Source organism: Bufo bufo, chromosome 3 (assembly GCF_905171765.1).
Source record: "Bufo bufo chromosome 3, aBufBuf1.1, whole genome shotgun sequence".
In the NCBI taxonomy this organism is placed as follows: domain Eukaryota; kingdom Metazoa; phylum Chordata; class Amphibia; order Anura; family Bufonidae; genus Bufo; species Bufo bufo.
Genome location: NC_053391.1, coordinates 132,162,082 through 132,182,355, shown reverse-complemented (window position 1 = coordinate 132,182,355; position 20,274 = coordinate 132,162,082). Strand labels below are relative to the sequence as shown.

Genomic DNA, 20,274 nt, shown 5'->3' with positions numbered 1-20,274 from the left:
GCTGCAAGTAGCGTTTTTTTTAATGATCCCCTCACCACTTACCAAAAAATGGGGTGAGGGAGGTGGTGGAGCCAGTATGCCAGATGCATTTATCATCTTTTGCGCCAGTTTTCTGGACTAAATAAAGACAAATATACAGGCTGTTGTAGATTTCATTCTGGTGCATAGACTGCTAGGGGATGTATCTAATTTAGGTCTCCTGCACACGAACGTTGTGTGGCCGTATTGCGGCCCGCATACGGCGTGTCCACAATACACGGGTTCTGGCCTGTGTGCACACAGTGTCACAGATGCAGACCCATTCACTTGAACGGGTCCGCAATCACGGAGATGCGGAACGGAAGAGCGGATCGTAACCCCACGGAAGCACTACGGAGTGCTTCCGTGTTTCTGTCCGTGCCTCCACACCGCAAAATAATAGAATTTGTTCCTATTTTATTAATTTTTTGTGTTATGGATGGATCACGGAGCCATTCAAGTTGAATGGGTCTCGATCTGTCCAGGCCACCACACGGACGTTGCCCAATTATGTTCATTGAAAATTATCTCCTTCGGAGATTAATTTCAGTTTGCAAATCCGCATCCAAAGCTGTTGTGTAAGACATGTAGATTTTGCAACAACCATGATTTCAAACACATTTTAATTTGGAAAATTAAGGAGGGTAGTAGTAGTTTTTATGGGCCGTTGGATTAAACAGCTCAATCCTCAGCAGTAGTTTTGAGATCTTTATAACGGGTATATTTAAAGTGATTTATTTATTTTTTGTTTCAGGTGACAGAGCAAGACGATCACCTCGTAAACTCCCTGCCACCTTGAAAAAAGAGGAGAAAAAATGGGCCCCACCTAAATTTTTGCCACACAAATATGATGTGAAATTGCTGAATGAAGATAAGGTGGGTGTACTCCCATACATAGTTTGTTACATAACAATTGGGTTAGGGCTACCTGGCGGCATTGGTCATGTGTCAAAAAACTGTGCAGTCTGTCTGACTTTTTCATTGAAGTTGCTTGACTGTTTTAGGGAGAGATTTGGTTGCAAGGTGACTTGACACCTAGGAAGAACAAAAAGCTTATGTATCAAGTGAGTTGCAGTTGCTTTATAGTAGACAAGGGCTGATGTAAGTGGTGACATCGCTGTACAGAGTTGCAGGATGTTAGTGTCATGTAGACGTGGCAAACAATATAATTGGGATCAGCCATGCACATGGTATATTACAACCTTCTCACTATCCACTGTTAAGTAATTTTCTTCCTGTTCAGATAATCAGCATGGTTCCTGTGGACAGTCTATACCGCTCTGAACGACCTCCAAATAAAGAGATACTTCGTTACTTCATTCGTCATTACTCGCTGAGATTAGGCACAGGAGAGAATGCTCCTTGGGTTGTTGAGGATGAGCTGGTCAAAAAGTACTCTCTGCCCAGCAAGTTTAGTGACTTTTTACTGGACCCTCATAAAGTAAGTAAACAGAGGCCCACAATTTTTAATGTGTCTAAGCCATTCTTCCTGGAGACCTGCCTTCGGTCACATGAAATACTGCTAAGTCTCAAGAAAATAACTGCTTGTAGCATGCATTGAATTATTATATATATATATATATATATTTTCATTCAGTACAGACCAAAAGTTTGGACACACACAGTTTTCTTTATTTTCATGACTATGAAGCCATCAAAACTATGAATTAACACATGTGGAATTATATACATAACAAACAAGTGTGAAACAACTGAAAATATGTCATATTCTAGGTTCTTCAAAGTAGCCACCTTTTGCTTTGATTACTGCTTTGCACACTCTTGGCATTCTCTTGATGAGCTTCAAGAGGTAGTCCCCTGAAATGGTTTTCACTTCACAGGTGTGCCCTGTCAGGTTTAATAAGTGGGATTTCTTGCCTTATAAATGGGGTTGGGACCATCAGTTAAGGAGAAGTCAGGTGGATACACAGCTGATAGTCCTACTAAATAGACTGTGTGTTAGAATTGGTATTATGGCAAGAAAAAAGCAGCTAAGTAAAGAAAAACGAGTGGCCATCATTACTTTAAGAAATGAAGGTCAGTGAGTCAGCCGAAAAATTGGGAAAACTTTGAAAGTAAGGGCTATTTGACCATGAAGGAGAGTGATTGGTTGCTGCGCCAGATGACCTGGCCTCCACAGTCACCGGACCTGAACCCAATCGAGATGGTTTGGGGTGAGCTGTACCGCAGAGTGAAGGCAAAAGGGCCAACAAGTGCTAAGCATCTCTGGGAACTCCTTCAAGACTGTTGGAAGACCATTTCAGGGGACTACCTCTTGAAGCTCATCAAGAGAATGCCAAGAGTGTGCAAAGCAGTAATCAAAGCAAAAGGTGGCTACTTTGAAGAACCTAGAATATGACATATTTTCAGTTGTTTCACACTTGTTTGTTATGTATATAATTCCACATGTGTTAATTCATAGTTTTGATGCCTTCATAGTCATGAAAATAAAGAAAACTCTTTGAATGAGGTGTCCAAACTTTTTGTCTGTACTATACATGTATGTGTGTGTAGATAGATAGATAGATATAGATGAAAAAGTCCAGCGGGAGCACCAGCCAGGATGTGGGTGCAAGGTCCAACGTAGGGTGACGGCAATACCGATAATATAAAGACGAAAAAAGTAGGACTGCACTCCGGAATAGTGGTGAAGTGAAGGATTTTATTCACCCATAATATGGCAAACTTGCGACGTTTCGGCTCACAAGAGCCTTCCTCAAGCCGCTTCAGTGTGGATTCCTGTGCGCCCGCACTGAGTGCTGTACAGACAGGAGCTCCTTAGCACGTCGCTGCTTCTGTCTGTACCAGTGCTGTACTCCTAAAGCCTGTCATGGGTGGGCAGAGGAGTGATTTGCTATGCTGAGCTCCTGCCCTGTATCCTCTCATTCCACTCTGCCAAAGCCTTGCCTGGAGCAGTGTCTAAAAAAATATATTAGAAAAATAATTTTAGTGCATATACAGTAGACCTTAAAAAAAAACTTACGTTTTAGGTACAATTTAAAAGTTTAACAAAATGTGGAACTTCATATGTATGGCTAATGACTGTTAGTATAAATTTCTACAAATTTTCTCAAGCATTTGGATTTTCCTCTACCATATTTTTTTTCACCACCTAGAGCGCTGGTAATAAACTCGCTCTTTTCTGTAAAAACCCTTGAATTTTTTATTTATTATTTTCTACCTGAGATTAATTGGTTGGCCATATTCATACAGCACTGTTGCACACTTTGTGTGATGTGAGATTTATTTTGTCTTTTCTCACTTGCTTTTTAGTATATGACTTCAAATCCCACTCCAGCAACCAAGAGGAAGAGCTTAGGGTCTCCTGACCAAAAACCGTCAAAAAAAACAAAAACTGAAGGCAGAAAAAATGCTTTAAAAGGCAAAAAATCCCCCCTCGGCCAAACTACATGGTGTCAAGTAAATCTGAAGAAATTAGCCCCTGGCTCCCCTTTAAAAGGGAAATATTCACCGGAGGAACTTGAAAAATTAATGAAGATCATGAGTCCTGCTCAAGTGAATGCCAGCCTTAAGAAAGGTACTATTACAGGGAAAAAGAAAAGTGCCCATATGATCAATGGGCAGAAACTGTCTGGTAAGGTTCGTTCCCCTAAAAAGAACCAGAAAAATTCTAAACTTAAGCAAATGACTTTATTGGATATGGCAAAGAGTACCCCAAAAGCTGCACGAACACCAAAAACCGGTTCCTTTACTCCTAAGTCAGCAAGTAAGCTGCATAAACGTCTCCCCCCTGCTGGTCTCCATCTGGTTTCTTACTACCGGGAGAACAAGAATCGTGAAGACAGAAAAAGTGCTATTTCAGCGCTCATCTCTAAGGTGGCCAGACTTCTTTCTGATGAAGACCGGAATAGACTTCCTGATGAACTTAAGGAATTAGTGCAGAAACGGTATGAGTTGCTTGAGGAGCGTAAGCGTTGGGCTTCAATGACTGAGGCAGAAAGAGAGGAGCAGATGCGTATGAAGAGGGAGGCATTGAAGGCACGCCTCAAAGAAAAAGCTCGGGAGCGCAAACAGAAAGAGAAGCAGGAGCGACAAGAGAAACGGAAAAGGTTTGAGGACAAGGAATTATCTGGAAAGAACCTGCCAACATTTAAGCTAGTTGATACCCCAGAAGGGTTACCAAATACGTTATTTGGGGATGTAGCTATGGTGGTAGAATTTCTGAGCTGTTACTCTGAGTTGCTGCTTCCAGATGGCCAGCATCCTGTCACTGCAGTTTCCCTAATGGAGGCGCTTGCGGCAGAGAAAGGGGGCTTTCTGTATCTGAACAGAGCGCTTCTCGTACTTTTACAGACCCTCCTTCAAGATGAGATAGCGGAAGACTATGCAGAGCTGGGTATGAAGTTATCCGAAATCCCACTTACCCTTCATTCTGCTTCTGAGCTTGTTCGTCTTTGTCTCCGAAAGTCTGATTTGCCAGCTGGAGAAAGTGAAGCTACCGATAAAGGAGACGAGGAGAGTGAAGGATCTGCGGTCTTCCAGGATGATGAAGTGGAAGATGAGTTCTTGGAGAAACTGGAAAATTCAGAATTTTTTGAACTCACAACAGAAGAAAAACTTCATATCCTGGCTGCTGTCTGTCACCGTATCCTTATGACTTACTCTGTTCAGGACCATGTGGAAGCTCAGCAGCAGCATTCAGCAGAGTTGTGGAAGGAGCGGTTGGCTATGCTGAAAGAGGAAAATGATAAGAAGCGTGCAGAAAAACAAAAGAGAAAAGAGCAGGGAGTCAAGGGTAAAGAAGAAGGCCCTCAATTCAAACCGTCAGCTAAAAAAAGTGAAAAGGGGAATAAAACGGAACAAACAGCAGAGCCCGACCCCGACCCCGAGCCCGAACCAGAGGATATGATAAGCGCTGTGAAGAGCAGGAGGCTACAGGCAATTCAAGCCAAGAAAGAAAAGGAAGAACATGCAAAGATTACAAAAGGTAAGCATACTGCGGTACCGGAGTCTTGCCTTTCATACGGTTTCCTTTGTCTTGAACTCAGCCGTTTACAATACTCCTAAACGGCAAATTATCTTGTAATTATTTTTTCATTCGATTTGCGTTGTTGCCACTTGGACATCGGAAACTGGTATACTTGGAAGGGAGCTGTGACCATTATGTATAATGAATGGGAGGATCCCGTGTTGTGTGATGTAGGTTAAAGGGGTTGCTTTAGATAATTAACAGATAACTGTCATATTTTCACTCAAAATTAAATTTTCATATGTTGCTGCTGTGGTGATAATCCATAACCACTAATTATTGTGTTCACATACCACTTGTTTAAGATTCCGTCCATGGCAACCGCTCCTCACAAGACTACTTTCTATCTTAAGATGGCCGCCGATGCCCTTACCCTGAGGCCAAGACCTCCCTAACTACCCAGAATTCATTCAGCTCATCTCAGGAACGTGCAGCCTCACCCCAACGAATCTGCTTTCTTCAGACTTAAACACGCCCTCTTTCTCCTGAGTAGTTTATCACGAATATTCTAATTGCAAATTTTTATTGCGAATATCGACACTATCCCGGTCTGATGGGAGCACGCAGGCAGCGTTCGGGACTGCCCACTACTACGTCCTCAGTCTTCTGTATATACACCTAGCAATGCTGTTTTAGGCTACTTTCACACTGGTGTTTTGGTTTTCCGTTTGAGATCCATTCAGGGCTCTGACAAGTAGTCCAAAACAGATCAGTTTTGCCCTAATGCATTCTGAATGGAAAAGGATCCGCTCAGAATGTTCTGAACGGATGCAGACGGTTGTATTATCTGAACGGATGAGTCTCTGCAGATCCATGACGTATCCGCACCAAACGCGAGTGTGAAAGTAGCCTTAGCATCATCACTGAAATGCCTGGGGGAGGAAAGAACATGCTGCAATTACTAGGTAATTCAATATCTACAAATGTATTAACTAGGGAACTACGGTAAACTCGGTCAGACCAATTACATAAAAAAAATATAAAAAAGTTACCCTTTAAAAAAAATCTGAGAACCCCTACAGTGTGTTAACCATGATATCCATACTCTCCCTTTTATTCCTATGCTCCTCTGGTACTCCCACAACCTTTTTTTTTTTTTTTTTTTTTTTAAATATTTTTTTTAAAATGGGTTTTCTTTATTAGACTTTGCAATACAATCACGACAAGATGTTCATATATGCAAGTATTCAAAATTTGAACAATCCTATAAGGAAGAGAAAAAGAAAATCTGGGATATGACCTGGTCACTACATTCTCTGTATATCATTAAATGAACTATATGGGAAACGAGACAGACACAGAAGGAAAAAAACAATTCTGCATATTAACGTTCTCATTCCCTACACAGCTATTTTCTTTTTAAACAGCTGCGTTGATGTGCCGAATCAAGGCACACTACTGTGATCTGCCTGGATTCTGCAGCTCACTGCTGCAGGCAGTCGCTGTCCTCCGCTGTAGACCTCAGGTATGCTGATGGGCTGCAGCAGTAGTGCCATATTTAGGCCCATCACAGCTGCTATATGAAAAAAAAAAAGGGCAGCAGGAATACTGCAGAGAATGGAACTGTAGTAAGGTGCAAGCAAAAACTGTAATCTTAAAACGTTTAGTTGGCAACTTTTTACTTCTTAACTCTTGCAGAAAGATATCAAAAGGAGGCAGAAGAAGAGAGAATGCGCAAGCAGAAAGCCACTGCAGAGAAAGCATTTCATGAAGGCATTGCCAAAGCCAAGCAAGTATTGAGAAGGTCACCACTTGGCACAGATCGCAACCATAACAGGTGTGGTTCTGAACATGGCTTGCATACACTGACTTTCAGAACGCTTTTAGCAATTTTTTTATTTATTTTTTTTCTCTTTAGCTGTGACTTTTCACAGTTCATTTGACACATTCATTATTTGCAGGTACTGGTTGTTCTCTGATGGCACTCCTGGACTTTTCATTGAGAAGGGTTGGGTGCATGACAGTATTAATTACCACTTCAGTCTTCCTAAAGAAGAAGATGAAGAAGAGCAAGTAGGAGAAGGTAGCATATTGTTTCTTAACTTATCATAGTGTTTCTAGTATGTATGTGTGTACATGAGGACTGATACTATACATCTGGCCATTATGATCTGTATTCTGCATTTCTGACCAGTGGTCCTTACTACAAGTGCGATGTCTGAGGCCAGATTGCCACATCCAAGTTCTGGATGTACTATATGTACGTATTACTCAGACATGTGAATCCAGCTTAAAACGGTTCTCTCATGAAAAATATTCTACAGTTTTCAATCCAGCAACTTGATCTGATTAGTTTTGTAAAATGTTAGTATACCTACATTTATTCTGTATTGCGCCAATCCTTCAACAGACTCTTGAGTTTTGATAGAAGGAAAACTAAAGCAGAAAGAAAAGGCCCCGTGAGCTGTAGCAAAATGGACGCTCCCCTTGAGCTGCCAGCTTATTATATAATTACCAAAGCAATGAATGAGTAGACTTCTGGATCTGCATTAGACAGAAGGCTGGTCCTAGTTCTGTTAGAGATATAGTCATGTACTATATGATGTCTGATTTTCACTTTTTGCATGGAATTGCACCTTAAGTCTCAATTTTCCCTGCGATAGTCGGTGGAGGTTAGGCTACTTTCACACTAGCGGCACGGACCTCCAGCAGGCTGTACCGTTGGGTGTACAGCTTGCCGGATCCGTCCTGCCTCTAGTGACCGTGTGCCCCCTGGACTGCCTCTCCGTCCCCATTGACTACAATGGGAGCGGGGGCGGAGTTTCCCCTCTCCATAGACTTCTGTTGAAAAGGTTATTTTTTTTTCTAGTAAGATGTATTACAAAGTCTTTTTTTTAAAAATCTTTTTATTGTAATTTTTCATTTACAGTACATATAAATAAAAGGTTAAACAAATACAAGTCGCAAAGTCTTTTATATTGGCTTGTACTATGGGTTGTGGATTTATGCAAAGTTGTGCTGAAAGTTCAGATACCATTTTATTCTGTTAGAATAGATTTTTGTAACAAAGATACATTTATTTGGTCTTCCTCTTTTTAAATATTTAGCGATGTGCAATTTGCTGCTTTGCCACTTGATGGCAGCAGATCTCATTTCACATCAGATTTTTAATTCAACTAAACTTCTATTAAACTGTTGTATTTGAGTCTTTCTTTCCAGATCTCTATGTGCCTCTGTGACATAATCCTTGCTTTCCCCCAAGGGACATCGAATAAACTGTTCTCTAACTAGAAGCAGGGAGACATTAAGATTCCTAGGGACCTTTGAAATTTAGAAGACCATTGCTGGTTGTCTTTAACAGAGCTTCATCACATGTTCCAGGTCTCCCTGAGTAGTCTTTTACCATATGTACAAATTAAAACTTTTTGCTGGAACAAATTACGATATCAGCACCAGGACCTTGTGATGAATCACTTTGACTACATCAAATGTGGGCAACTGGGGCATTAGGTAAGGGACTGATGTCTTGCATACTGAAGTTGTCTTCCCACACAGTCTTCAAATTGTTGAGGTTGTTGCTAGATGATGTAGATGTGCCGAAGAAGGCGGTTGAGGGTTTGAGTCAGAAGGGCAGTGGTCAATGAACAATGGTTAGAAACTCGCATCCGGTTTATACATAGGGCAGTTTACGTCTTTAATATCCTACCACACCTGGCGGCGCCAGATTGGTAGCATGCCCAAAATGCTCTTGCCCTGCAGTGGACCTCCTTCGTTGCATATGTCAAAGCCCTAAAGTAGAGTTTTTTTTTTTTTTTTTTTTTTTTTGTGTTTTGAGCTATTGCGCTTTTCTTGCAGGCTCAGGTCTTTTTATTTTACTCTACTCCACCTGTGGGTGATGGTGATGACGTTCCTCTTGACAGTAAAATGATGCTCATTACTAGATTGGCTACATCCCAGGGTTCCTTCTAGGGAGGAGGTAATTGTTCAGCTCATGAAAGTCATAACTTTGGGCCGATTGGATGCTATTCAACACACTCCAGAATGGTGGCCTTTTTTCAAAAGTGACTTAATTTATTTTGATGTTTTACAATAGGGGGGGAAATAATAATTCGGATATACGAATTGGTATCTATTACCAGGCATTAAGGCAACACTGGGATCATTGCGCATACCATAAGATGGACTGTGTCATAATGAACTGTGGGACGGGGTACTACTTGCCTTTGTCATGTGCGTTACAATCTTAAAAAGATCCGGACCAATGACATGTCATTTTGTCATGTAGACTTTGTTGGGGCGGCAAACTGCTAGTCCCCCTTGTCTTGTTTGTTAATATGAAAAGTTTAATAAAAATTAGTGCTGTATATGGCCTTAATCTTTTTTCAATATACCTTTTTTTTTTTTTTTTTTAGATTTGATTTAATTATGTTTTTACTGCTTTACTAAGCAAAGTCCTAGGAACTGACTTGTACAGATTCCACTGTACTGGACCAATGGGTGCTGCAGCAAACGCTGTACAGGATGGAGTAACACATCTCTAGTCTACCTGTGCCCCCTCAGCTTGGCTAAATTCTGGCCTAGCACCTAGCTGCCCTGTACAGATGTGCTCCTGCCTGTGGCCGCTCCACTTAGCCAAAAGCTCTCTGTGAGCTTTTAGCTGAGCCAAGCGGGCACAGATAAATCCTGGTATAGGCCATCTTTTTAGTGCTATGCCAGGGTTTAGCAAAGCTGAGGGGCACAGTCTGAAGCAGCGATGTGTACTCTTGCAGCAGTGTATGAATACTGACTTTGGGTGCCTATTTGCTTGGTAAAACAACTAAATCAATGTCGAACCATTTACAACATTTTTTAATTTTAATAAGTTTACTTTTGCATAGGCTTTGCAGTTTTATATACATTCTGAGTAAATAACCCCCCCCCCAAAACATTTGTTTTGTATTTCCCCAAACTGCATTTTGTTTGCCTAACCTATGGTGACAAAATTGCAGTTTTTTCTTTCATAAAATAAGTCCTTATATAGCCAAGTGAATGGGGATGGGGGAGCCTTTCATAACTTGTCATGTTTTTTTATTTAATGCCTCTTTTCTATGACTCTGAGCTCTCAATATTAGAGGACCTGTCACCTTTCTTAGTTAGTAACTTGTTGCATTCCCCTTGTAATAATTCTGAAGCATCTCTTATGACCATGTTGTCATTTCTCTATTACTAGCAGTCTTCAGTAAAGGTCAGTTGGGGTGTTTGTCCCTGTACAATCGCTATCCAGTCAGAGCTGCCAGTGTCACTGTGTACACGGACACACCCAAACTGGTAACATCCATTTGAACCTTTATTGCAGACTGCTAGTAATTCATAACGCCTAGCAGGAATAATGTTTCAATAAGTGCGCGCTGGAAAACACCTTTATTACAATTCACAGAAATTAGTGTGAATGTAAAGAAAGATAAAGGTTGCCTTTGTTGCTAAGTGTTGGAGTAAACCTCTCAATCCTTTCAGTTAACGTGGAGAGTGAAGATGCTGACAGCAGTGTTGGTGGCCCAGAGGATTCTATGACAAAGGAAGATCAACAAGTTGAAACCACAGTTCCTAAACAGGGACAGAACCTTTGGTGAGTTAAATTAATTTCACACAAGCATGTTCAGTAAACCTGCAGTCAGGTAGGAACTCCCAGAATCGTAAGTTGTCACTATGTGGTGCGGTCAGGTTAGAGGAACAGTGTTTGGTCCAGGAAATGTCTGTCGCAAGGAGCATGTTTCCCAGACCAAACATGCTCACATAAAATTAGCCTTCAGCATTCAGATTTTACTCCTTATTACACCTTATTGCCACTACTGCCCACCATCTTTTGATGCAGATCCTCAATGTCATCTGGTTTCCCTGTAGTAGGGTGTGAGCAGTGTTATCATGCGCTCCTTCTCTGAAAGCAAGCTATTAGAGTAGGGCTGCTGCTAGCAATTATTTGACTAATCGATTAGTTGTCGATAATTTAATCTGGAACAAACACCAAAATTACAAAACAAAGAGGTTTATATGATTTTACTTGAAAAATTATGTTCAAAGGCCATATTAAAACAAATTGCGGATGGCACTGTTATGGGGGATCTGTGCGGATGGCACTGTTATGGGGGATCTGTGCGCGCGGCACTGTTATGGGGGATCTGTGCGCGCGGCACTGTTATGGGGGATCTGTGCGCGCGGCACTGTTATGGGGGATCTGTGCGCGCGGCACTGTTATGGGGATCTGTGCGCGCGGCACTGTTATGGGGGATCTGTGCGCGCGGCACTGTTATGGGGGATCTGTGCGCGCGGCACTGTTATGGGGGATCTGTGCGCGCGGCACTGTTATGGGGATCTGTGCGCGCGGCACTGTTATGGGGATCTGTGCGCGCGGCACTGTTATGGGGATCTGTGCGCGCGGCACTGTTATGGGGATCTGTGCGCGCGGCACTGTTATGGGGATCTGTGCGCGCGGCACTGTTATGGGGATCTGTGCGCGCGGCACTGTTATGGGGATCTGTGCGCGCGGCACTGTTATGGGGATCTGTGCGCGCGGCACTGTTATGGGGATCTGTGCGCGCGGCACTGTTATGGGGATCTGTGCGCGCGGCACTGTTATGGGGATCTGTGCGCGCGGCACTGTTATGGGGATCTGTGCGCGCGGCACTGTTATGGGGATCTGTGCGCGCGGCACTGTTATGGGGATCTGTGCGCGCGGCACTGTTATGGGGATCTGTGCGCGCGGCACTGTTATGGGGATCTGTGCGCGCGGCACTGTTATGGGGATCTGTGCGCGCGGCACTGTTATGGGGATCTGTGCGCGCGGCACTGTTATGGGGATCTGTGCGCGCGGCACTGTTATGGGGATCTGTGCGCGCGGCACTGTTATGGGGATCTGTGCGCGCGGCACTGTTATGGGGATCTGTGCGCGCGGCACTGTTATGGGGATCTGTGCGCGCGGCACTGTTATGGGGATCTGTGCGCGCGGCACTGTTATGGGGATCTGTGCGCGCGGCACTGTTATGGGGATCTGTGCGCGCGGCACTGTTATGGGGATCTGTGCGCGCGGCACTGTTATGGGGATCTGTGCGCGCGGCACTGTTATGGGGATCTGTGCGCGCGGCACTGTTATGGGGATCTGTGCGCGCGGCACTGTTATGGGGATCTGTGCGCGCGGCACTGTTATGGGGATCTGTGCGCGCGGCACTGTTATGGGGATCTGTGCGCGCGGCACTGTTATGGGGATCTGTGCGCGCGGCACTGTTATGGGGATCTGTGCGCGCGGCACTGTTATGGGGATCTGTGCGCGCGGCACTGTTATGGGGATCTGTGCGCGCGGCACTGTTATGGGGATCTGTGCGCGCGGCACTGTTATGGGGATCTGTGCGCGCGGCACTGTTATGGGGATCTGTGCGCGCGGCACTGTTATGGGGATCTGTGCGCGCGGCACTGTTATGGGGATCTGTGCGCGCGGCACTGTTATGGGGATCTGTGCGCGCGGCACTGTTATGGGGATCTGTGCGCGCGGCACTGTTATGGGGATCTGTGCGCGCGGCACTGTTATGGGGATCTGTGCGCGCGGCACTGTTATGGGGATCTGTGCGCGCGGCACTGTTATGGGGATCTGTGCGCGCGGCACTGTTATGGGGATCTGTGCGCGCGGCACTGTTATGGGGATCTGTGCGCGCGGCACTGTTATGGGGATCTGTGCGCGCGGCACTGTTATGGGGATCTGTGCGCGCGGCACTGTTATGGGGATCTGTGCGCGCGGCACTGTTATGGGGATCTGTGCGCGCGGCACTGTTATGGGGATCTGTGCGCGCGGCACTGTTATGGGGATCTGTGCGCGCGGCACTGTTATGGGGATCTGTGCGCGCGGCACTGTTATGGGGATCTGTGCGCGCGGCACTGTTATGGGGATCTGTGCGCGCGGCACTGTTATGGGGATCTGTGCGCGCGGCACTGTTATGGGGATCTGTGCGCGCGGCACTGTTATGGGGATCTGTGCGCGCGGCACTGTTATGGGGATCTGTGCGCGCGGCACTGTTATGGGGATCTGTGCGCGCGGCACTGTTATGGGGATCTGTGCGCGCGGCACTGTTATGGGGATCTGTGCGCGCGGCACTGTTATGGGGATCTGTGCGCGCGGCACTGTTATGGGGATCTGTGCGCGCGGCACTGTTATGGGGATCTGTGCGCGCGGCACTGTTATGGGGATCTGTGCGCGCGGCACTGTTATGGGGATCTGTGCGCGCGGCACTGTTATGGGGATCTGTGCGCGCGGCACTGTTATGGGGATCTGTGCGCGCGGCACTGTTATGGGGATCTGTGCGCGCGGCACTGTTATGGGGATCTGTGCGCGCGGCACTGTTATGGGGATCTGTGCGCGCGGCACTGTTATGGGGATCTGTGCGCGCGGCACTGTTATGGGGATCTGTGCGCGCGGCACTGTTATGGGGATCTGTGCGCGCGGCACTGTTATGGGGATCTGTGCGCGCGGCACTGTTATGGGGATCTGTGCGCGCGGCACTGTTATGGGGATCTGTGCGCGCGGCACTGTTATGGGGATCTGTGCGCGCGGCACTGTTATGGGGATCTGTGCGCGCGGCACTGTTATGGGGATCTGTGCGCGCGGCACTGTTATGGGGATCTGTGCGCGCGGCACTGTTATGGGGATCTGTGCGCGCGGCACTGTTATGGGGATCTGTGCGCGCGGCACTGTTATGGGGATCTGTGCGCGCGGCACTGTTATGGGGATCTGTGCGCGCGGCACTGTTATGGGGATCTGTGCGCGCGGCACTGTTATGGGGATCTGTGCGCGCGGCACTGTTATGGGGATCTGTGCGCGCGGCACTGTTATGGGGATCTGTGCGCGCGGCACTGTTATGGGGATCTGTGCGCGCGGCACTGTTATGCGGATCTGTGCGCGCGGCACTGTTATGCGTAGGGGATCTGTGCGCGCGGCACTGTTATGCGTAGGGGATCTGTGCGCGCGGCACTGTTATGCGTAGGGGATCTGTGCGCGCGGCACTGTTTTTATGAAAAAAAAAATACACCCATGGCATCAGTGGGGGCAGCCCTACAAGGTAATACCATAATTTTCCTATGTCAAAACGGATAAAAGGTAATCTTTAACAAAGCATTTTTGAAACAAAAAAAAAATCACGTTTTATAGTCTCCATATTCTGAGAGCCAATTTTTTTTTTTTAAAGTAAACCTTCTGGGGTCTGATCCCCTAAGGCGCTGTATCTCACAGGCTTCTGTAGAAAGCAAGCCCCCGATGCTTATGGAAGGCATCGGGCTGCCATCAGGTCCCCGTCACTGCCGCACAATGGAGCTGCGGAGGGAACTCGTACCCTCTGCATGCAGCAGTCAGCTTTGACCGTGGCATACAAGGTGTTAATACGTCGTATGCAGCTGGGGCCTGGCTGTCAGTGGCTGCCGGGTCTTGCTGCTGATCGGACGGGCGTAACTCCTGCTCCCACCCGATCAGCTCACCGTACATGTATGGCGCTGGTCCTCTACGTGTTAAGTCCAGACTTTCGCCGTCAGTCTCACTGGCATGAACTTTTTTGCTAGTAGCTAATCATGTCCTCGTTACCCTTAGGTTTCTGTGTGATTCTCAAAAGGAGTTTGATGAACTTCTAGACTGCCTGCATCCTCAGGGTTTTCGCGAGAACCAGCTGAAGGAACGACTACAGAAGAGGTAATATATAACAATACTGTATTTTCACACTTGAACTGGCAGCTCCAACCATTAAGTAATTGTGGCAGTGTTTTTAAATGGGTTGGCTTATCTCCTACATTGATGGCATATTGGTGCCCCTGCAGTGAACGGAAAGCAACCGCACCTGCATTCCAAAAAAAGCCAAGCACTGACCATCCCATATCTGTGAATAGAGGTGGCTGCACAACTGCATTGTGCTCTCCTTTCACTGCTGTGGGACTTCTAAAGGAGCTCATTTGGCTATTTTCGGAACTTCCATAGCAAAGGAGAGCGCATGCACAGTGTTTCACTTTGTGGACTATATTCTCGAGATGGGCATGGGCGCCACATCTGGGACCCACTCCTGACATTGATGGCATGACCTAGCGATATGCCATCAATGTCTGAGATGAGCCAAGCCCTTTAACTAAATTGTAGTTGCAGTTCTGCTTGCAGGAAGTAGATGGCGATAGATATCTTCCCTGGGTTTGATACTTAGACAATGTTTTTGTCAGACTCTTCTCTTCTACTTGTCAAGTATTATGATCCTGAATACAGATAAGAACTTCAGCTGAATCCCTGTAGTAATGGAGTTCACAAGGAGACATGAAGTACAAAGAGGATGGACAGGGATTAGACTGTGCTAATGGTGGCTGCATAAAAGCGCTGCTGCTTGTTAGCCACATCCCCATCATCCTCTGTGCTTCACATCTTTTCATCACCTCCATTCCTACAGAGATTCAGCTAAGTTCTTATCAGCTTTGCGAAGGATCGTAATGCCTGACTAGCAGAGAGCAGAATAAGGCAGCTCTTTGGCTCAGTGTTTTGAAGTAACTTGTCCTGCTGTGTGGTTAGGACAGGTTTTTATGTACTAATAGGGCAGTGGCCATTTTATTTGTCTTAATTGCTCCTTACAACTAATGAAATATATTTGGGAATATATTTATAATAAAGTAATATTTAAGCACTTTCGTTTTCTTAATTCCTGAGGAACCGCTTTAAGGATCAGTGAAAAAAAATACTTTTCCCCTGTGTTCCGCCGGTCATATATATTTTTTTTTTTGAGTTCACATCTGTGTTCAGCCTTTCCGTTCTGCTCCCTTATAGGAGCAAAAGGACGGATTTAGCACATTACTGCATGCAAGACTTTTGTCTCTGCTTCAAAAATCTTCCTAATGGACCCATTATAGTCTATAGCTCAGTTATGTGCCGAATCCATCCTTTCCATTCTTTTTTTTTTTTTGTAAGGCTACTTTCACACTAGCGGCAGGACTGATCTGACAGGCTGTTCCCCCTGTCGGATCCGTCCTGACGCTATTTCGCCATACCGCCGCTACTTCTCCATTGACTATAATGGGGACGGGGGCGGAGCTCCGGCGCAGTTCGCCGTGAGAGACTAAAAAGTCGGACATGCAGTACTTTTAGTCCGGCGGCCTTTCGCTGTTCTGCGCCGGTGCTCCGCCCCGTCCCCATTATAGTCAATGGGGACGGAGCGGCGGCACGGTGAAATAGCGGCAGGACGGATCAGACAGGGTGAACAGCCTGTCGGAACCGTCCTGCCGCTAGTGTGAAAGTAGCCTAACGGAGCAGAAGAATGGAAAGGCTGAACACTGATGTGAACTTAGCCTTAACCGGTGCTCATGCAAGCGCTGCTTTTGCTTTAGAATTACTTGCGCATAGTCTCGCTTGCAGAGGCGGCACAGTGCATATACAACTGGTCTTTCTATTCACCTAAATGGGACAAACAGATGAAATTACACTGTGCCACATCTGCAAGCAGGTAATTCTGTAGCGGAAGTAGCGCTCAAACTGCTGAGGCCTCTTCCTAGGCCATGTGACTTCACCATACGTCGGCCTTGTTGCATCTCATCGCCATTGACCTGGATGGGGCTTAGCTTCAATACCAAACACAGCTGCTGTACAATGTACGGTGCTGTGCCTTGAAAACTGTGAGCCAGCTGCGCTCACCAGAGCTCTAGTGATTGTGGAGACTCCCTGAAACAGCTGATCGGCGGAGGTGCCCGGACTCGCACCCCTGCTGATGTGATAATGATGACCTACTACTTTGTAATCCACACCTTCTTTTGACTCCATTTTTACAAATTGACATTCATGACTCTAAATTCTGCAGCCAGCAAGCAGTTGATATTGCCTGACAGATAAAGCAAATACATAGATAAATGTGGGCATAAAGGTGCATCCACCGCTGAGTTAAGGTCTCCCAGTACTTGCTGCTTGTTCAGTGACTTGCTTTAGTGATGGGCATTCTCTACACCAGGCTCCCACAGGGGAACGGTGAATGCAGCGCTGTACATTAGCATGTAATGCAGTGTGAATGGCTGTTCGTTTTTGATGGATGTACAGTTTGCGGTTATTCATTCATCTACTTTATGTTCAGGTATCAGGACATTTTGCATTCGATTCACCTTGCTCGTAAGCAAAACTTGGGTTTAAAGACATGTGATGGACACCAGGAGCTGCTAAACTTTTTGCGAAGTGATATAATAGAAGTAGCAACAAGACTGCAGAAAGGAGGATTAGGTTATCTGGATGATACAACAGAACTTGAAGAAAAGGTAAGGACCGAGCAAGGTTTTGTTGCCATATGTACCTGTACACCAGCCAGTAACAGTACTTGGAGTAATTGAGTGTTCCCAGTACAAAATGCTATGAATTCTCTCCTTTACACAAACAGATTCGTACATTGGAAAATCTCAAAGACTTTGGAGAGTGTCTCATCTCTCTACAAGCAGCTGTCATCAAGAAGTTTTTACAGGGTTTTATGGCTCCAAAAGAGAAGAAAAAGAGAAAACCTCAATCAGAGGAAGCTGCGGCCAAAGCTGAGGAGCAGGATGAGGAAAAGAAAATGGCTGAGGAGGCAAAGGTAGGTTATTTTGCCCAGTTATAACATTAATCTCTTCAGATGCTAGAAATGCGGAAATTGCAGCTGATATAACCTTAAAGGGGTATTGTCCTCTTTTGAATCTGGTCGGTTAGCTTTAAAGGGGTTATGCCGTGGCATTACATTGATGAGCTGTCCTCCTGAATAGGTCATCAATATCAGATTTGTGGGAGGAAGGTGCAATGCCTGATACCCCCGCTTATCTGTTTGAATGGGCCGAGCAGTTGTAATTACCCTGCACAGCCACTACATTCCGCTTGGAGTGAATCCGTCTGGATACAGAAGTACACAGACCTAGGGTAGGTAAATATTGATAGGTCATCAGTATTATATGCAACTGCACAACCCTTTTAAGGCTACTTTCACACTTGCGTTCAGAGCGGATCCGTCTGGTGTCTGCACAGATGGATCCATTCCTATAATGCAGACGTTTGGATCTGTTCTGAACGGATCCGTCTGCATTATATTTTAGAAAAAATTCTAAGTGTGAAAGTTGTCCGTTTGAAAATTGAGCCATTTTGTGTCAACTTCAAACGGATCCGTCCCCATTGACTTACATTGTAAGTCTGGACGGATCAGTTTGCCTCCGTACGGCCAGGCGGACGGCTGAACGCTGCCAGACTGATGCATTCTGAGCGGATCCGCATCCACTCAGAATGCATTGGGGCAGTACGGATGCGTTTGGGCCGCTTGTGAGACCCTTCAAACGGAGCTCACAAGCGGAGCCCCGAACGCTAGTGTGACAGTAGCCTAATACGTATGCTACCCTATGTTATAGATACAGGTCTGTACTCCAGATAAAGCAGCACAAAATGTGATGTTTGGCTACTAGCAGCATTAAGACAATACAGTGGACGTGTTTTTTTTTATTTTTTTTTATTTTTTTATATTCTTCTGTATTTGACAGCGTGCTGTGTATACATGCATATACATCAACCCTTCAGTCACTATCACCCTACCCCACTTAACATCAAATGTTCCTTTTCTCGCTGTTAATTTAGTTTTAGTCCTTTTAAGGATCTGCAAAACATGGATACAGGCCATGTGCATCCCATATTTTAACCTTGTGCATTTCCCACACTTTCACAGACAAGAATAGGACATATTCTGTTTATTTGCAATGCTGTAGAACGGACATAGGGATGCAGACAGTACACATTGTGCTGTCTGCATCTTTTTCAGCCCTATTGAAATGATGGGGTCCGCTTCAGTTCCCTAAAAGAAAATGCAGACTGAAATTATAAAGCCTCATGCACATGATCGTAAAGAAATTCTGTATTCCCTGTGATCCCCTGCTAGCTTCTGTGACCGGAGCCTTCTCATTTTCTAAAATGATTTTGGTGTCAAGGAATTTTCATTTTTTTAAATCGGATAATATTTTGAGTTATAAAAAATAAACCATGACATGTCATGAGTTTTTGTCAATTGCTTCATCCAGTACAATGATATTGTTTACAAAACTCAGAGCGACTAACATCCAAAAGGAATTTTCTGCTAACGTCGGACAGTTTGATTGTAAGAGGTTGATTTAATATCTGTCAGCTGAGTCCATTGTGCTAGATAGAGATATCTCTGTATGGATGTTGTCTGATGCTGTCAGGTCCTGTGTATTTGTCGGCATGCCTGCTCAGTCTCCTGTGTGTGTGTGTGTGTGTGTGTGTGTGTGTGTGTGTGTGTGTGTGTGTATAGCACTTTCCCAAACCCTTTGATTATGCTCCAAACATTTTTCCGTCCTAACATCAGTATCCTTGTGAAGGTGAAAATAACATTTGTTTATGTTTTATGGCCGTCAAAGTCCGACTTTGAAGTTCTAAATGCTTCTCGTGGTCGTTGCATATTTGGAATGTCCACAGGGTGGCAGTGCGCTGATGGAGCAGGCGAGATCTTAGCTGTGTAGATTAAAGCCTCCTATACAAAGGGTAAAACGGGAATCTGTGTATTCTACAGAACTGATTCATCGTGAGGACTATGCTGATTACAGGCTTTTACTTGTGGTGGCATTAACTAGCTATCCTTTACAGGAAAAGATTGGAGCTGTTTGACAGATTTTTCTTTCTTGGGATCTGTTATTTCAGTGCAGTGTCCATGTGCATTGCTTGCATGGCTGAACTTGACAGATAGTGACAAGATAAGTCTCCATCTTCTCTGTGCATTTTCACCTTAACCCTGTAGAGTAATTCACTGCTCAGTAGCAGCTCACTCAGAATGGAGAATATTGAAATAACTTTGTAATATTTGTTTCTGAAAATGTCTGAGTTCCCTCAAATGACTATATTAATTGAAATCTGGTCAATAGATATTGATTACCTTACCTTGGGATAGGTCAGTGATATCCATGCAGTGGCAGTCTGACCTGACTCCCCCACCATTCAGTGCTCTGCTCCCTTGCACTCATATATTATGTATACTGCCAGTTTTCATTGCATGTTTGGCTGCTTGTATGAAAAAGGTTCCACTTTATATTTGGCTTGAAAGCCATTCTGTATGGATTATTTTTTTTTTTTTTGTTTGTCTAGTGCAGGGATCAGCAACCTTCTGCACTCCATCTGTTGTGAAACTACACATCCCAGCATGCCCCATTCATTTCTGTGATTTCTGAGAAGAGCAGAGGAAGTATGCATGCTGGGAGTTATAGTTTCACAACAGCTGGAGTGCCGGAGGTTGCCTACCCCTGGTCTAGTGGATTGGGACCTATTTTTTTTATTTTGAAGTGCTCCATTCCAC

The 20,274-nt window shown here is 45.1% G+C and overlaps 1 protein-coding gene across 1 annotated transcript in view; it reads left to right on the top strand.

Moving 5' to 3' along the window:
* The window catches only part of BAZ1B (bromodomain adjacent to zinc finger domain 1B), a 66,796-nt gene that overhangs the window by 33,772 nt on the left and 12,750 nt on the right, over window positions 1–20,274 (top strand). The window contains exons 5-13 of the mRNA XM_040423595.1: window positions 773–894; window positions 1,262–1,459; window positions 3,292–4,966; window positions 6,647–6,785; window positions 6,910–7,031; window positions 10,442–10,553; window positions 14,550–14,648; window positions 17,047–17,224; window positions 17,344–17,532. Of these exons, the coding sequence (XP_040279529.1) occupies window positions 773–894; window positions 1,262–1,459; window positions 3,292–4,966; window positions 6,647–6,785; window positions 6,910–7,031; window positions 10,442–10,553; window positions 14,550–14,648; window positions 17,047–17,224; window positions 17,344–17,532 (2,834 nt within the window). The remainder of the gene's footprint in view (window positions 1–772; window positions 895–1,261; window positions 1,460–3,291; window positions 4,967–6,646; window positions 6,786–6,909; window positions 7,032–10,441; window positions 10,554–14,549; window positions 14,649–17,046; window positions 17,225–17,343; window positions 17,533–20,274) is intronic.